The 19,429-nt window shown below is 38.6% G+C and overlaps 1 protein-coding gene and 1 long non-coding RNA gene across 3 annotated transcripts in view; one reads left to right on the forward strand and one right to left on the reverse strand.

The window, feature by feature from the left end:
- Nucleotides 1-212: 212 nt before the first annotated feature.
- Nucleotides 213-19,429, forward strand: part of LOC130576618 (uncharacterized) — a 37,947-nt gene continuing 18,730 nt past the window's right edge. Inside the window, exons 1-3 of one of the 2 annotated variants that reach the window (XR_008965681.1) lie at nucleotides 213-682; nucleotides 2,270-2,385; nucleotides 6,114-6,186. This is a non-coding gene — a long non-coding RNA (uncharacterized LOC130576618). Of the gene's footprint in view, nucleotides 2,386-6,113; nucleotides 6,187-19,429 lie in introns of both variants that reach the window. The other variant, XR_008965680.1, reaches the window with a different exon arrangement.
- Nucleotides 11,952-19,429, reverse strand: part of LDB3 (LIM domain binding 3) — a 105,821-nt gene continuing 98,343 nt past the window's right edge. Inside the window, exons 13-16 of the mRNA XM_057371409.1 lie at nucleotides 18,863-19,043; nucleotides 16,552-16,672; nucleotides 15,119-15,234; nucleotides 11,952-13,935 (exon numbers count right to left, since the gene is read on the reverse strand). Of these exons, the coding sequence (XP_057227392.1) occupies nucleotides 13,846-13,935; nucleotides 15,119-15,234; nucleotides 16,552-16,672; nucleotides 18,863-19,043 (508 nt within the window). The 3' untranslated portion in view covers nucleotides 11,952-13,845. The remainder of the gene's footprint in view (nucleotides 13,936-15,118; nucleotides 15,235-16,551; nucleotides 16,673-18,862; nucleotides 19,044-19,429) is intronic.

Consider the following 19,429-nt stretch of genomic DNA (forward strand, 5'->3'; position numbering starts at 1 on the left):
CGGCAGGCGAAGGCACAGGGGGCCCGCTCCCCGCCGCGCTCCGCGGGCCGTTCCCGGGGCCCCGACGGCTCCGCTGAGACGGGGCTGAAGGCGGGTGCGTGTCGGGCGGGGGAGGGCGGGACGGCGCGGCGCGGGCTCGGCGCAGGCTCCGTGTCCCGGCAGGCGCTCCCGGCGCGTCCCTGCGGGGCGGGGCGGGAACGAGCCGGATTCCAATCACTGCAGCCGGGCGCGCGCGCGGCGGGGGCCCGCGGGGAGCCGGGAGCGCGCCCGCCCCCGCCCGTCCATCAGCACGTGCCGTGGGCGGGAGGGCTGGCGGGGCTCCCCGGCAAGGAAAGTTGGCCGGGAGGAACAAGCCGGGCCTGCTTTTCCTCCTCGGTCCCCCCTCCGCGGGCGGCAGCGCGGGCCACAGCCTGGGCCAGCTTGTCGCTGGGCGCCCGGGCCCCGGCGTTATCCYGCCCCGCCGCCCAGCCGTGCTTTCCCCGTCAAGAAGCTCCTCTAGGAAAGGGCAGGGAGGTGTGAGGGCAGAAAGCGGCCCAGCCGGTGTCACGGAAGCACAGCCGGCCTTGAAGAGGGTCGAGACGCGAGAAAAGCAGCTGGAGTTGGCTGCAGGGCCGGGAAGCTCCWTGCAGATGCTGGTGGAGTTGGTGCCATGGAAAGCGGACAAGCTGCCAGCATTCACCGAGTAGGTGGGGTGCAGGATTGCCGTCGCAGCTTTGGTGGGGTTTCAGGGGAGCTGCCTGTGAGCTGGGGAGGGCAGCGAGCAGGCAACGGTGGCAGCCGCATAGGGAAAAACTCACATGCGCCTTTTGGATTCGTGGAAAAATAGTTCTGAGAAGGCTGACGTTGCAGGGCCGCATGAGGGATAGAGTTCCATTGCAAAGGACAGTGTTGTTTGTTTGCTTTTTTCATTTCCCCTATTTAAATAAATATGCCCAGTTAGATTGGAATACATTGTAACTTCTGCAGTGAGCTGCTCTGCTCGCTGATAAGGATGCTGAAGGCCATGATTTACATTGCATTTCCAAGCTCCTTATCATTAAGACAAATGGGAAAAGTAATAATCTGTCTGCCTTCAAGTGACATCTCCCAGCAGCAGTGCAGAAGGCGCTCCAGTGACAGTGCTGTGTGCTGGGGAGACTGCACAGCTCCCACCTGGGCTGCACAGTTGTGCTGCAGATGTCCTCTTGCCTTTCACTTGTCCTGTCACTTGGTTACTCTGCATCAAGAACTTTGCACACAAAGGCAGCTACAGGGGGAAATGAAGATCACCTGGATCGTGCAGACCTACTCACTTTCCGTTTGCTGCACACCAAAACTCTCTTTAGGCCTTCGGGACACACCAGTAATTGCTCGTGTGGAGATGCCTGCCCAGATAAACTGTTTCTAGAGAATAACCAGTTGGGAAGCAATCTGGCTTATTGGTGCCAAATAGCCACATCTGTTGTGGGATGTATTGCGGCAAACATGGGCTTGCTAATTTTGTTGACCTCTCCACAGTGTAGCTCCATTTTTGCATGCTAATATCAGATAGGACTTGGAAATGTTGTGTACTCCACTCGAGTTGTCACCTCTGAATGGAAGATGAGAGCACGAGCTCTGCATCCTGGCTCACRTGTGTTTTACCCACAGATTGTTAGATGAGTGCTTAACTTGTGTACTATCCTACACAGCAAAACAACAGAGGAAGTATGACTCCAAACCTATCAACTTCAGACTCCTTTAAAATGTAGGCAGGTAAAGGCACACCTAATAATTGTATGTGGTCAGATACTGTGGTGATAGGCATTTTAAAAAGGCAGTTCTTGTCTTACTAGACTTTCAGAAAATTTTTTCCGATCACCATCATCCAGAAAAATCTGTCAGTGTCCAAAACAAAGCCAGCCTGCGAGAAAGACAAAATCACAGCTTCCATGCCAAGCAATACAGAACTCCTATGCTTATGTTTATAATTTCAAAGGAAAATATGAGTCTGCTGTTCTTCCACTCTGTACTATCAGATTATAGCAGCAGAATAGACACTCAATATGGAAGAAGAATGCAACATGCGTGTGTGTGCTCCCAACCAGAACCAAAGCTGTTAGTGCTAGCATCTCTTCAGTAATAATGTGTGCTAAGACASTCCAGTGCTCGTCAGATGTTAGATATTGATTTCAATCTAGGATRCATGAATGTAGCAACAGCCACTAGCCTTGAAATGTATTTAACCCTTTTTGTGAAATGGATCAACTCTTTTCATTCCATTCCTGGTGTGTGAATTTGCACATTACAGAAATTGCTCTCTCAGCAAGTACTTTTCAAGGCTCTTGGGCACTGAGGACACCCACAAGTGACAGTCCCTGTCAGATCAGAAACAGCGTTGCTGAGGATGAAGTTTGTATTGCTATGGTAAGTAATGCCCATCTCTGCATTAATGAGTGCTGTGTAACTCCTCGTCTTAATCACAAAATAAAGTCTGCAAAAGTAAACGACATTATAATAATATTAGGGCTGCAGGAGAACAAACTACATCTTAATCTAAAATGATGAATCATAACCAACTTACAAAGGGTTTAGAGTATGATGGATGCCTGATGAAACATCACACAGAAAATACTGGTGTCTTTCAAAACAGTGCAGTACTTATGTTTCCAATATCTCTACCAGGATAGGTACAGAGACCTATTTAAACCAGAAAATGAACACTTTAGGTGATGGGCTCTCTGAAAGACACAGGATTCCAGTGAGATGCTTATCAGCAGCAGACATCTTACCTGGTGAAGATTTTAGGAATTTGCAAAAACTCAAGACACACCAGGTTTTGGTAACACRAAGTATTTATTTTGTTAATTGTGCAACATTCAAAAAACATGGAAGTCTGAAAATCTGCAAATAAGCATATGTTCATTTGACATTTGAGCAAGATGAGATGTGAAAGTCTAACATGAGATATAGAAGAAGCAGCTCAAAACTGTCTTGATGAAGAGAGCTGTATTTAAAAAAAAAGAGAAAAAGAAGAATTGAAGTCTTCCAGCTGCTTTCATTGTTATTTCCTCTCCAGGAATTTATTAGTACTTGGAATCACTAGGGAACTACAGACTTGAATATCAAAGGAACAAAGAAGTATATATAGGGAGAAGGTCAGACATGTGATAGGACTTGATCTTTGTAGATCCTTCTTCCTTTCAGTCTCTGGAATTCACATGTCTTAAATCTGTGGTCCAAATATATTTTTGAAAACTGTTTGCAATTAGATGAGTATTTCTCTGTTACTGTTACCAAAATAAATATTTCATGTTACATATTAAAAGAATATTGCCCTTCAGCCAGGGACACAGTTATTTCACTTAATATGACATGAATTTGGCTTTSTCTCTTCTTCAAAATTATTTTACTTGAAAGCATATTCTTTTCATTATAAATTTATTCAGCTGTTTGTTACTTACAAAAGTCATGGATTTTATTATGTTCCTTAAATATAAGCAAAATTAATTCAATAAGGCAGAGTCAAATCTGTGAAGAAAGGTGTTTAAAAAAAAATTTTGCTAGTGGAGCACTGGTAGTAAAGAGGCAAGCCCTRTCCAACCTTGAGTCCAACCAGCGTGGTGTGGAACTGAGGCCAAGGCTGYGCTGCAGAGCACTGTGGCAATAATCCAAGCAATAACAGCTCAATGTGCAGAGCACGGGCACAAGGAAAGAGGAGAAGCATTCCCAGAGCTCAAGCACTTGGTGTGTTTTGGGGTTACTTGCGCTTCTGCCTTGTGCAGGTGGCCGAGGAGGAAGGGGGACATAGTGGCTGTCCCTGTCCCCAGGCAGCTGCTGCAGGGTGGGAGCTGATTCCTCACTGAGCTGTGCTGGAGGGAACTGACTCCACTGGGCTGGCAAAGGGCTGAAGTCATGGAGCACTTTGATCTGGGAGACATTTTGCCAGTCAAGAACTAAACTTCCTGCTGATTTTTGAGTTTCTTCTTCCTGTGCCTAGTTGAGCTATACGATTTTACTTTTATGGATTTGCATTTACAAAACCCTTGCTGCAATCATTTCACCAGGCCATAATAAACCCGGAGGTAACTCTCCTTATAAATACAAGGAAACATTTCAAATTCTTAAAGCCAGGGCATTAAAAGTTGTATCATAGAAAAAAAAAATATTTGTAGGCTCAGGAGAGGCTTCACCAGGGTGCCTCACTCACATCAGTTTATTAGGAGAATTAGTAATACGTTTTCCCCTAGATGCATGAGCATAAAATCCCTGAAATCTTCATTTGTTCAGAGAAGATTAAGTATTAGACTGTAGTGCTGATTTTWAAAWTTATGTTTRTCAGTCAGCAGTGCCAAATGATCTRCAAGGAARTTTTAATTATACTCAGAAGCTAAATRTYTGTGTTCCTTTGCCTTTTATTACAAGATGTATTTGTGAGTTTCTTTTACAAGTTTGAATAATCCTTAGATTCAAAACCACACTGTATTACAGTTCCTCTGTTAAACCCAATGCTCAGGTTTTGTCCTGAAAGTGGAGCAATGCTGAAAGTTAAATGGTTTTTAAAGCTGCTGCTACACAAGGTGAATTCTTTTCAACAGAGAAAATTTCTGTCTTAGTGTGTATAACAGCTTTGTCCTCAGGAGGTGTGGATCCAAGTGGATGTGTTTCTGGCAGCTGTAGGAAGGGATACTGTAGAGATTTACAAAGATGGACACTTATGAGATGGAAAATACTATGTTCCTCCAAGCTTGTTAAAATGAAACAGATCTGAATCCTATACAAAATAAATGAACAAAATAATTTTTTCACTTCCTTTTTTTTTTTTCTCAGCCTAAACATATCTTTAAACATGAATATATTGGTATTAAATTGGAGCAAATGCAGCAAAAAAATCTCTTTTTTCAGATCCGAGCAAAGTCAAGGTCATTTAGGTCTACAAAATAATAAAAGGATATATTTGTATTTCAGCTGAAATGTCTGAAAATATATAATGAAGTTAAAGKCATAGCAATGAAGCTGTTCTTATTCTGTAAGACACTTGGATATTAACTGAAACTGGAMGTTGAACAAGCTAAACACATACAACCAAGAACAAATCCCAAAAAATAGTCTATAACTCCATTTGCTTCCAGTAGAAATTTGCTTGTGTCTGCAAATCTCCCCATTTGGCAGCTACACCTAATACAGTTTAAACTCTCACTGACATCAGCAAAAAATTACCTGATTAGGGATGCAGGATTGGATCTAAGATAATAGCATATTAAAAATCCACTATGGACTCAAAAGCAACTAATGGAAATTAAATCCYTGAGAATATAAAATGCTCCAAGCACTTGAACAGTTTTCATTGTACATATTCAAAATGCTAAACAATAGCAGCTATTGCATGTGTGACCATCAGGAAACACAGCTGTGCTTCTTTGTGTTACAATTAATTACTTCCGTTGTATATAAAATTGAAAGTATTGGTACTCTGGGGCGGAAAAAGGATATCCTGATACACTGCTCCTATTTCCTCACCRAGGCCTATTACTGAATGTTTCACCATTAATTCACTTACAATGAATTACTCTGCAAGGAATAAAGGAAGGATAGATTGGGTGGTTAATTGTTATGTTAAAAGCTACTTTTCTTTGCATTTTCACTCTCCTGCATTTTTATCTCATTTTACTATGTTCACATKTGCCCTCTTTGATAGTAATTGTTCACTTTTAAGTAGTTGCACTTAATGATGAAAGTCTAAAAGAAACATTTACTTAACTATCTTCTGATTTGAAGATTGTTCTATTAATATTTTTTAAGTTGCGAGATCAGAGGAAGCAAAATCTTTCTCACTATCTTTTAAAGAAATGAACAAAATAATCTCAAATGAAGTATTTGTGGCCATGTTCTCTGAAGCTGGCACACAGATGTGTAATTTATACCTTTCTGTGCCAGTGAATTTCCCTAAGCTGGAGGGGAATGAGGATTCTTACCCAGAGTTAGGGAGGAGTAGTAACAATCCTCTGTTATGCTTTTTTTTTTTTTTGTGAGAATTGCACAGGAGCAAAAACTGTTTGAGGTTGTACTAAATAGGCAAATATGGACCCTAAGGATATATACTACCCCCAAACTTTAATATCTATTTTTTAATAACACTGACTCTTTCTTTTTAGAGAACTTCTAAACAGAGAGCAGCTTCTGTGACTGCTTGGAAAGTCAATGAAGTCTCTAACAACCACCAGCCATGTAAGTCTGTAAAATGTGGATAATGTRTTGTGTATTTATCCCTGAGAATTTAATCTTGCAGGATGTGGCCTCTCACCCTAGAAGTCTCACAGTCTGACCACCACCAGACTATTTCCAATTGATTATAGGATGTCTAACACAAAGCCGAATAAGTTACATGAGGAAAACCTGGAGGCTTTCAATGTGAGAACAAGTAATTTTTGCCAAATAAAACCTTTGCAAGTTTGAGTTCAGWCTGGTGTCACAATGCAGTAACAAAAGAATGACAGCTCAGAATCTCCTTTACATAATAMAAATGACAGAAAATCACCATCCATCCACAAAACCTCCAGCCCTACTGTCCTTTTGCTGCAGCAGCTGGCACTGGAAATACAATCTCAAGGAAAAGCTGTGCTCTGTCATTATTTCATAACCACACAGTTTAGATTCGTATATGCTCTATTTGGTGCCACAGCTAGAACCAGAATCCCTGGCTAGAACTCTGGATTTATTGCAAGGACTTTTTGGCCAGAAGTAGATGCTGTGTAGTGCACATGCAATAAAACAGAAACTTTCAATTAGTGTCATTTATATTGTGTATCCACAATAAAACTCAGGAAGCCTGGTATTTGCAGGATGCAGTGGGCTGAATACACTCACACGAGCAGCACAGCCCACTCTGTCACCTTTTACCCCACAGCTTACAGTTCCTGTAAGTAACAGGAACTCTAGTCAGGCTTCTGCATGTGCATTAAATTTCCAGTATCCTTGGAATTAATACAGGGAAAAATATGCAGCAAGAAAAAGAAAATCTGTCAAGGAATGTGCTGGGGACAGCAGAAGAATATTTGGTTGTGAAAGAATAATACCTGGTCTTTCTTAATAATGCACAAATAAAAATTTTATTGCTGAATTCCTGKTTTTCATATGAAGGCAGATTTTTGGAAAGTGTGTCCTTTTTTCTGCTCTCACATCTCTGATGCTATCACAAATACCTAACAGATAACAAACCCCAGGCCTCGAGGTGCACTCAGATTCATGCRCATTCTTAAGCTATATATAGTAAATGGACTATATGACAACACTTCAAGCTGAAATYGTGCAGGAATGAAACACATCCACTTAAAGGAAATCCGAGTCTCAGTTCTGAGTGTTTTAATCCACATACATATCCCATACGTGCATATAAGAATGCTTGCATAACCAAAACAAAGATTCCTTTAAATGAAACTAAACTTCGATCCCAGCATTGTTTTACAGTCTACATATGATTAGATCTTAAAATTATTTACCTGGAAAACCATATGATTAGATCTTAAAATAATTTACCTGGGAAACCATGCTTCTGTTTTGAAATGAGATCTTTAATTATGGCTATAGATACTTCTTAAACTTCCTCAAGCTCCAAAATATCTTCTTTAATACACCGTGATTATAAGACAATCTAGAAGAATAGCAAGTTTTCTGGCTTTAGTGTAGCAAGCAGCATTCACTCCACAGGCACTGGAAGAGCCATCACCTTCATTCAATGCAAAGTTGTATTTTTATGTATATCTTCTAATTAAAAGAAATCTCAACTCTTTTTAAGTAACACCATGCATAGTAAAACTCAGTGGAAGCAGAAGAGTTTCTGTAGCATCTTTGTCACTAATGAAAATAATCCAATTTCTAAAGTGGTAAGATTGGCAAATACTTTTGTAGTAGAGGCAGCTTTATTAATGATACTTTATGCATATGAATTTATTATTACCTAACAGTTAAAATCTGGAAACTTTTAAAGGAGAAATGTTTTGTTGAAAAGTTTAGCTTTGTTAAAAAAAATAAAAATCCTTCTGCTTGTCTTTATTACACAGAAAAGTCTTGTGAGTCAGCCTGACAGTCCTTATTAGTACAACACACGTTTGTTACTGTTTTCTTTTGATGTAATCTTCCTAAGAGGAGGAGGAACTGTATTTTAACAGCTATCCAGGGGCGTATTTCATAAGCACACAGCACAGAATTTATGCCTGAATATCATCTGAATCTCATCCATAACTCTGATTTGCCTGGGAGAACAAAGCATTTCATTGTGTATTCAATAATGGTTTCAGCAATCTTATTCACACATTCCTTCCTTTCTCAATCAACAGAAACTGGCTGAATTCAAGATGCATGATTAGGTGGGAGGGGGAAACAATGCCAAAGCCTATACTTTAGAAATCCCCATTTTCTTCAGAGCAATAATCTCTCTTCACGTATCTGTGTTAAGAGTTTCGTAATGCAACACTTGTCAAGCTATCTSGCACCATGTCCTTTCCTAGCGAACTTTGCTCTTTTCCACCCTGTCAGCTGGCATGGTGCTGTGCAAATGCCTCTATTGCTTCCAGCCCCAACAACTGAACTCTGCAGGGATCACAGTGCACAGTTTAGGAAGCACTGTCTTGTGCAAAGGTTAAAGGTCAGAACAGACAATCTGAAAAACAGCAATTTTGAACTGGCAAAATATTGCATACGTTCTGGGCATTATTTTGGTGTCTTTTTTCCTTATGCACATTGTAAACAGAAATTAGGGCTGTAAAATAAAATCTTAAGTGCACAAAATTGTGATTCCTGATGCTGTACTTTGTAAAGCATCTTAATCCAAGTTTAACTAAATACATCTAACTTCTTAATTATGTTTACTACACTTAGTTGTATCTCTAAAAAGCTTGCATTCCTGAGGGGTGTGCAACAGGAATGCACAAAATGGCTGGTTTTATAAAACACAGTTACATGAAGACATCCTTTCATTTGTACATATTCCTTAGTGCTAGAGCTCAATGAGGATGTTTAAAACATTCTCTGTGTTATTTTAAATAACTTTTGCTAAGAACTGGAAGAAAACCTACCTGGACTTACGCAGTCAAATTCTGTTTGCAGATGCATCGATGTAAGTGAAGGCAGAATTTACCCACTCCTTATAAAGTTACTATAAACGGTGTTTGTTGACACAATAAGGCCTGGGACTATACAGGCCTTGTTAAGTTACAACATGTACTGTTAGCAGACTACCTCTTTTAAGGATACTAATATTTGTTTAAAACAGCATTATTTGGTCAATAAAATATTCAAGACTGCTATATAATGAAGTTGAAACCAATGCTTTAATTTTTATTTTCAGGTCTGAAGTAGAGAGTACAAGCTTGTTTATGCTTTCTTATTGATATTACATGGCTGAAAGCTGTCAGCTGTTCACATGCCATATTAATAAATATATCCAGATCATAAAGCTTTAACTGTATTTGCACATTGCTTTTATTACTAGACTGTTTTATTCATGTTGGCACAGATAATCCATGCAAGGTAGTTACTCACATCTCATAAACCACACAACATTCTGTTCTGAAATAACTAGGAACTTAGGAAAAAATATCTATCTAAAAGCAAGGGCACTTGTGGCATCAAGTCAACATGTCAAYATATTATAAAACCTAGACTTCTAATATATGATCACTGCAGGCAATAAATCACTCCATTTCAAATTCTGCTGTTTATAAATAATAAACAAATTAATATTCACTACCAGGAGACGAGTATTGCAAACAAACACTAGTGTGCCCAGTATTAGACACTAAGGAGTGTGCTCAGTGCTGTGGACATTCACATTATTAAACATAAATACAAGTAATCTTCAACAAAACATTTCACCCAAAGTACTGACCACTGAAGGACCAATGCAAAATTATTTTTCCTTGTTTTCAATTGAATTTAGAAATGTGTAATGTGTGAATCCAATATAGTAAAAAACTAACTTATAAAATGAAGTCCTAGGACTGAGGTTTTTTTCCCAGATAATAAAAGTAACCTTCTTTGGAAATATTTAATTTACCCCATTCTGCAAAAATTACACCAAAATAGAGAAAAGCATTAAAATAGCTTTTGAATCTTTTGACTGAAAAGTTATTGAACAATTTTTGATTAGATAAAAGACTGATCTTTTTAATTGATCATTCAGAGGTACAGTATCTTTGTTTTATTGGGTAAAACCTCACATTAATTAGAATAAAAAGAAATAGAAGAACTTAGGACATATGTAATAGGCATCTATTACAAGACATAAAACACAATCAAGTACACATTATTCATCTTGCATATTTTTGTACAACATTATTTTCAGTGATAGTTAAAAGGCCRTATTTTGAATTTTAGAGATATATATTATTATATATATGCATTTTACCCTCTTCATATCACGAAGGTGACATATAGCAGAGGAGTATCAGCAGTTATGTGGTATTCTACCCCTGTGAAAGTTAAAATGCTACATTATTATTCACAAATTTCTGGTTCATGTATGTGCAAAAATAATATCAATATAGATATCAAGGGTGGATACGTGGATTCCCTATTTTTGGACCACATTGTAAAGCAGCACAAGTCGTAACAGGAAATTTTTATTACATGATAATCCTCAGGGTATCTCTGTTCTTCATTCAGAGATATCACTGTACCTCATATAGTGATATGTAAACTAGCTTTAATCTCACTTGCTCAGACACCAGCTGGAGTCAGGGCATGTGCTACAGTGCAGGTTCTCTGCCCAAGGAAATTTTCAGGACTCTCTCAAGCCAGTACAGCTCCCACTGAAGTCTGCGCTGCTTCATTTTCACTGTTGCCACCCTGCAAGCCTCAGCTCTGCTTACATCCATTTCATTCCCTTTCCTGCAGCACAGACTTCAGCATTACCAGGCTGGATCCTTGCTCACCCCTTCTGTATGTATTCAAACCATCTCTCTGGGCTGCTGTGAGCTACTTGTAACCCAAGTTCTTACTTCAGGCCCTTTTCTGACTGTAGTTATGTCATCCTGGCTGTCCCCCTGTGCCCCACCCCGACTATGGCATGGCAGCCTGGTGGAACTGGCCTTACCTGGCTATTTCCCTGCTCCCAGCCCAGCCYCAGGAAGGGCTGCCCACCTCCTCAGTGCCTCATCTTTCTACACTCGCCCAGAGGCTGCAGAGTCCCTACATTCTGGCTGCCACAGGTTGCTCTCCCTGCCCTGATCCCAGCCCCACTCCCCTGCCCACACATAAAGCCCTGTGTCCCACACCCCACCCCACACCAGTAACTCCAGGCTGACTTCAGCTGCCASTCTGGGCTTCCCAGGAAACTTGAGGAAGTTCAGCCCCAGCCATGCTGCCTTTAACAGCTTTTCACAGACTGTACTCCCCAAGGTGCAGCCYGCCATCTCTGGCCATATCCTAAAATGATTTATCCTTCATGCTGCCMGTGAAGAGGAAGCTTCTAGGGACATTGGGGGGAAGGTGAAGGGGAGAATGAGACACAGACATATAAACGCATGCAGATGCGAGGTGAAAGACCTCATGAAATTCTCCTGAGGCATCCATCACAAGCCTGACCATTTTGARTCTTCCCACAGAGCCTGACTCCCTATTCTGATGCTGCAGTCAGAGACCAGTTCCAGTCAGCGGCCAACACACAAATCTGCCTAAAGGATATGTTCAATGCAGTCTCAGTATATGGTATGCTGATGTCAATTCTCTCAAATAACTGATAATAATAAACAGCATTTTGTTGAATGGCACTGAAAAATGAATTGAAATGTAGAATTTTCTCACTGTTGTGAACATGTATTGARTGAAGTCAAATACGAGTGGAAAAAAAATTTGACTTCCATAATTACGATTTATTCCTCTGGTGAATATTATGAGGCAGACCTCTGGATTTTGTAATCTATGGGACCGTATTCACACCAGCTCAGCACCGACTGAAAAAAAAAAATTTTTTTTCTTAAAAAAAAAAAAAAAAAAAAAAAAAAGGCTTTGCATATAACGTACTAGTGTTTTAGAAAAATTCATGCATACAAAAATCTGACCCCTGTAGTAACTCAGATCAGATCACTGCTAAGATCAGTGAAAACTAAGATACCTACTGAATAAATACAGGTGATACATGTCAAAACTGCCACAGGCAGTTCAGGTTGTTATTTTTGTCCAAGATGCAGACTGCCTGCAGCTAACTTAACTCTTCTATTAGAACTCCAAATTTCATTTAATCCTTCCCCAAGCTTTGGATAGTTTTTCATCCCTTAAAAGACAACCAATTACCATAAAATGGGCATTACCCATAGGAGGGACAAGACAGGACAATTATTACAATATTATGTAATTTTCTGCTACTCAAAACACAAGGTAAAATAGGTGCAGATGGCATCAGCATGTGGCCTGCAGAAAGCATCCTCAGTCTCAGAAGTACTAATTCAAAACTCAGTACTGCAAGCTGTCAACACACACATTGTAATTCTCACTTAAATGAGTTAATAAAACTTGAATGGTGATCAGACCTTCCATCTTAACTATATCAGACAGAACTGCTGTCTCCAATATAAAAATCATTGATATTCAAAAATTTGAAAGTATTATCAGTTCTACACTATTGCTAATTTGAAAAAAAGGATTTTATAAATAAGCGTGTAAACAACTTGAAAGTTGTTCTCAAACTATTAGGAAAGATRCCTGTATGGTTATTAGAAAAGATGACTGTATGGTTATCCTAATTGYTGGAGCATAGCTACTGTTTTACAATGGCAAATACTGCTACAATTCATGATGTGTTGAATTTAAATTAAGGAAAGGARTAAAGAGTATGTGACTGCTGCCTTGTGAATTCTTAATCAACATTCATTTACTACAGGAAAAAAAGCACCTTTTTCCTAATAATGTGGGATAGAAGGGAATTTTTGCAGCCTACSTCCTATAACCTAGCTGTGCTAGCTGGATGTATTTCTTCAGTGTCCACCAGTGTGAAGGTCCAGATGTAGATTCCTACCTCCCTCTGATATCAGTGGGAATTAGAAACCAAAGCAAGTTTGAATTTAATTTTTTTTTTCCCCAGGATRAAAGGAAAACTGTTTTTTAATTAAAAGTTGGCCTTTCTAGCCAGCTCTATTCCATTCAATGTAAGAGCAATTTGGAGAAAGCCAGTTGTCCTTTTCCATTAGGATTTAAAAATGAATTATCTACTGTGCACATAGAAGCCAAGTGCATTAGCAAGGCTGACCCAACCATTTTATTTTCAAACTGTTATGGATTGTCACCTAGGCTTCCCAGCTACATATGGATTCAAGGCAGACTTGTTATTTGGAAAGAATTTAAAATATCTGATGCTATGAGGTAGCACCACAACATAATGGAATAGCACTCACTTTTCATAGAGGAAGCCCTAATCTATTTATTTCCCTTTGAAAGCTATGGCCTTTGGTTCTACAGATGACTGTACATATGGCACTTACTCATTCTTGCTGTGAAAGAAAATTACTTAGTAGAGAAGTATTTTTCCAGTTGTTTTTAAACACCAGTGTGTGGTCTCAGCAGTAAAACTGCTGTGGGTAAATAACTTGAAATTGTATTTGCACGTTACTTTTTATATTAAGGTTTTTAGATAATTTCAGTATTTCCCCAAACTGTTGCTCTAATAATGAGCTAGTTCATTAGTTCATTTGGTTTTGACTGTTCGTTCAGGAGGTTTTTGTATGAACCTTGCAAAAAGTACATTCTGCATTTACGGAAGAGGATAAAGTTAAACTTCAGAATTACCAACTTTCTAGCTTTTACCAAGAGAAATGCTAGCTATGGTTATCAACTTTATGATTGCCCAGTTAGTCATCAGTTTTACCCCAGAATTACTGACTACAGGCTCTTCTTTTAAACATTGATGGCATGGGCATGCTTCTTGCACAATGGCTTATCCTTCTTGGAGTAGAATGGCTGACCTTCCAAATTCACATGGCATACCTAGAATTGATAATAAATACAATCAGGAATAATTAAGGAACAAAAAGAAGACAGAAAGATGTGACTATCAATTTCAACTGTATTGTTCTTCTGACCACGCATTTCTTTGGTAGTCTTTTGGAGTCATGTATTGATTTGCACTTGATTTAACCCACTGAAGGACATAAAGTTAGGTCCTTAAAAAAACTCTCACTGTGAGAATTGCATATTAAAAATATATAATAAAACTGTCACTTCCATAGAAAACTAGGTAGCTAAGGCAAATGAACATGCAAAAAAGAATATGAAATATTTAGRGAAAGTGTCTTTATAAGTGATCAATATTTGTAAGTGATTAATAGTTGTTAGCTTGTGAAGGAAACTCTGTGTTCCTTCTATGTTTGAATTTCCAAAAGACTTCAGTTTTCACAAGACACTTCTGTGAAGCTAGTTCAGCTTCAGATATTTATAAACATTTCTATACTTTCAACTATTCTGCCTAAACTTCAGACTTAAACAAACATTGGAAATTGTCACTGTTGGTTTGGTGTGGGCAACATACTATTTTTAGCTAATTAGAGATTCTAGATATTATTACTTTAGGAATAATACGTTGCAGAGCTGCTCATTACTATTAGAACCAGATGAAAGTACTGTTTATCAGATGTATTTTTTTGCTTTGTGTGCAGAGTGTGGGAATATGGCCAYGCTCTAGAGCTGCGTGCACACCACAGATTGATGAGTTTGACCAAATTCTCTGCTCATTRCTATTCATGCTCTCTAAACAGACTTCTTTTTGCAAGTTTCAACAAGCATTCAGCATGGAAATACAAACTTCACTGCTTTGTAAGATTAAGATTATACTATTCAGTATGGTGTTAATTTATTTTCAGTCTTGCTCTATCTTTATTTGGCAAACACTGRAAAGAATGACAGCAATAGTGGTTTGCATTGCTTTGTGCACTATCTAAAACTGGATGTTTTATTGGGAAACACTTATGATGGTCAAATTTCATAATTCTAGTAAAAGTTTATGGAGGAGAAGAAAAAATACTCCCATCCTTCTTCATCTGCAAGTAMAATAGAAATTCCATCCCTTTGCATCTTTAAGCATATGTTAGTTATTCCTGCTTTCAGGTTTTCTGATGTTACTACACAGTTTATGAATATAAAGCAATGAGATATTATTTGATGTAGAACCTACAGCACAAATGAAGCAGGTGTCATGCCAAGTGTGTCCAAGAGCTTCAATGAATTTGTCTCCAGCTTCAACAGGRTAATCACAGCCATGACATTTTGTGCTGAACAAAGCAATATAATCTAAAACACAACAAAAAACAAACTTAGAACAAACTCTTAACATAATCGTATAAAGTGGAAGGAAAAAARTAGAAAAATAGAAAGTTTCCAGACAATGAATGTTTTGGTTTTGCTCCATTTCCTACTACTTTTACTGAAACACTCCTATTGAAATTTACTTCTTTTGTTTCAATATTTAAATACAAACTCAGTCCAGAACCCCCCATCAGTATGACATTTATTGTCACAAATGTAGAAGACAAAAAATCCATGGAATTTCAGCTTATATTTTTCACATTACTTTCAAATTAGCTGTAATATATGTGGAACCTATTCATGGGACAACTATGGTTATTAAAAAGAGTCTAATGACTAGGGAATGTTACAAATTTCMATGACTGGATTAATGTTCTTTTTGCATTAAGAGAGAACATTATGGAAACCCCGTGCATGCTGGTTATTGCGTCTTTATCAAGTGTGATTTGGAAAGGCTTGACATTGAAAAATATTAGTGGAAAATCCAAAGGTAATTGGAACTCATGAAAGCCATTAGATGTTATGACAAAACCTCCAGTTTTAAATGTAGGTACCTGTCAGTCATATAATATGGTTTTCACTCTTCACTTAGGGCTACTCTGACTTGTAAAATTTGAATTGCATAACTATAAGGAAGGAATCTCCAGAGAGAAGTAGGCCAGGAGCTGACRGAATGGACAAGGGGAACACAGAGGGAATGCAACTTAAATCTTAACTTCCTTCCTATGTCAGACAATTCATTTGCATGTTAAGTACCGTTTTGGGAAAACATGGCCTTTTCCTTTCTTAGTTGGCAAGAGGCAGTTTGTTTGTTGCAGCAGCCAGGAAACAAAATCTGCACTACCATGTGTTGCACATCTGTGCAGAGCTATCTTTTCATAAATGTGGGTTGAACAGTTCTAGGTTGAAGCAGCAGCATCAGAAGTCATAATTCCAGCAACTCTGTAGAGAGATTGTGGGCAGCCCTAGAAGACCAATTTTCTTTTCTGGTGAGCAGAATCTACCAAGGAAGGGAGTGGAACATAGGAAAATGTGTAGGAAAAGAAATGTCAAGTATCACAATACATAACGGAGAGAAGAGAGGGAAGGCATTGTGGGCAGTGAGACAAAGACCAGCACTCTGCCATTCTCTAACATAAACTGAAGAAAAATACAGACACAAACACTTGTATACGGRGAGAGTGGCAACAAAATCCATGCTGGATGGGTAACTGGTATTATTTTGTTCATCAGCTACTTTATTCTTACATGCCATGAACATGAAGCGCATGATTACATGCAGAACTGCCCAGTTTGCCATACCTTTCTCACAGTAAGGTTCCCCRTCTTCCATGTGGAACAGGCTATTTCCAAACGGCTTCTTACAAGCAGCACAGACAAAGCAACTTGTGTGCCAAGTCTGTCTTAGGGCATGCATCACTTCCTGCAAAACAAACAAACAAACAAACAAAAATCTCCAGCAGAATAGCAAGCCCTGCAACTTCCTACTAGAGAACAAACACAAAGCAGAGATGCTCTAAATTCTTCCTTTCTGTATTGGCCAATTTCTCTCCTCAAAAGAAAGAATTGTGACAGAAATGGGGCTTGTTTTGGAAAGAAAGAGGAAATGGTACTGCAAGCTTTCTAGAACAATGTATTTGCCAAAGTGAAACAACATGGTTCAGCCAGCAGTTTGTATCAACATGCCCAGTCGCTGTTACAGGGGAGATTCTGCACAAAGATTCTGATTATTTTCTCCTTTGTTTTGACATGACACATTAGGAACTCTTCAATGCAAAAGTATGATTTCTTAATTAAATTTTAAAGAGTAATTTTTTAAGACCAAGAATAAGTGATGTCTGCTGTTTTAAAATAATYTAGATTATGTAGTAACTTCTTTAGGCTTCTTACAAGAATGAATCACAAACTAGCTTGAAAATCTAAAAAAAAAGGTTATTTTAACTTATATGATTAGTAAAATGAGTCTTTGTGTTTGTTCCTAAGCTATGTGTTTATCACAAAAACTCCTAATTCTGTGCAGCTGATAGTCTCTTAAATTGAGCACATCCAAATTTTATCAGCTTCTTATTTCTGTCCAATATGAGGAAATCTGTATTACTGCTTCATTCTTTTGTCATGCAGAAGTTTTCCAAGTCCAAAAGCTGTTGTTCTGGGCTCTGATGCACAGTTACCTGCTAATTTGTCAATCTTACGTGTGCCCACAATGATGTTTGACAATGTATCTCTGTCAAACAGTCCAGATTTCAAAGGGCCAGCTGCATAACTGGTGTAAATTAACTTCGTTAACTTCAGTGTAACAGCATTGATTTATACCAGMTGAGAATCTAGATCCTATTTTATGTTGCTTCCAATTACACACATGGACTCTGATTCTCTTTTAAAGATTGTTTTTAATGTCCATTGATTATGACAAAATGGATTGAAGTCCTCTTCCATGCTTTCAATCCAGTGAATAGACAAAATAGTCTAATTTAGATTTGCCATAYATCTCATTAGAGAATCACCATTTGAGGTTCATTAACTTCTGTTACTGTTTGCAAAACAACTATCACTGATAAATAGGTTTGGATCCATTTATGAACCTCAGTGAGGTAAGAAGYAAAAATAGCTTGAAAAATCTTATTAATATAAATAGAGGCAGCTGGCATCTTTGCTATTTTCCTCATGAAAATCCATAATGGGAAACTGATTTGTGCCAGCATTCATTAGGTAGGTTAAGTCAGCACTCTGCTCTAAATTACTCCTTCTGCKGCAGCAGTAAACGAGACTTGGTTGGAGCCAGAGCTTCACCATCGATGTCTGATGGTGGCATCCCTAATTGGCAGCTGCAGAGAAGAGCATCTGTAATGCCAACATTTAGATAGATGTCAAAAGGGGACAGCTAGGAAGCGAAAAACCAGTGTAGGACTCCTTGCTTCCTCACTTGAGAGGATCATGTTATAGATTCACTACAATTGTGGCATAAATACACTGCTAAAATMATTTCTGGTATTCCAACCTCAACCATCGTAAGGTATATGGAGAACAAATTAAATTGTACATTCACTTGTACGTGSGTCCTTTATGACAAAAGTGGCATGTATTATTGTCTTTGTGGAATTCTTTGTATTTATTCTGTATTTTTTTAACTATAAGAAGCCAGCAGGATTCCTCAACAGCTGTGCTGTTAACTAACKGTGAGGTGCAGCAAGAGCAATGGGCCTCTTTCCACCATCTGACTTCTTCACTAAAATTTTCACTAAGTCCTGTGCAAAAAATAAAAACCTAGTTCAAGTCTCTTATTATAAGGAACAGAGAGATAAAATTAACATTGYGTGTATCAGATAGCAAAAAAACTATCCAGAAAATGTTACTTCTTTTACACTCAGTGAGATGGTAACTGGATTACATATTCTGTCTGTGAGTAGAATAAGGTATAGAAATATCCAAGACTTCAGATGGATAAAAATTATTCTAAAATAATGTTTCTCATTCTGAAATAATCAACAAGCTGGGAAATAAGTCTTAAAAGGATRAAATAACAAAGTATCTACATTCACTACTCACAGTCTAAACTATTTCACTATTTCAGTATACAACACTGCTGGAGAAAGGGTTAATCTTGTTCTCTTACCCCCATAATCTTAGTGTGGCATCTGGCACAGGTTGGTGCAAAGAACTGTTCATAGCAGCGTTCACAGTACACGCTATTCTGCTCCTCCACAAAGCACATATCAGCCAAGGATGTCTTGCAGTAAGCACAATTGAATTCTTCTGGGTGCCAAGAGCGACCCATGGCTACCAGGAAAGGACCTCTGGAAACAACCACAATTATCTTATTTGTATCACAAAAAAGGCTGAATGACCCTGATTGCAAACCCACTTTGTCAGACACCACAAACATGTTTAAGAAGCTACTTGAACCATGAGGTGCATATTAAAATAATACTCAGAAGCCTGAAGAGAAGTGGTCTTTTTCAAGATCATTACTCAAAACACACTGCTAATTGGTTAAAACATTTCATTATTTGGTCTCATATAGCAGATTTACAGACAACTGTTGGAAAACCAATTGTTTTYGTATCTGCATAGCTATAACAGGCCTTTGTAAGTACATGCAAARACAACAGGAAAAGGCCAGAAGCACAGAAGATAATGCTACCATTTGAAAGCATGAAATAACAGGCAAATTATCAGCCTT

The sequence above is a fragment of the Malurus melanocephalus genome, unplaced genomic scaffold (genome assembly GCF_030028575.1).
Source record: "Malurus melanocephalus ecotype Western Australia unplaced genomic scaffold, MMel_1.1 scaffold_146, whole genome shotgun sequence".
Taxonomy (NCBI): Eukaryota; Metazoa; Chordata; class Aves; order Passeriformes; family Maluridae; genus Malurus; species Malurus melanocephalus.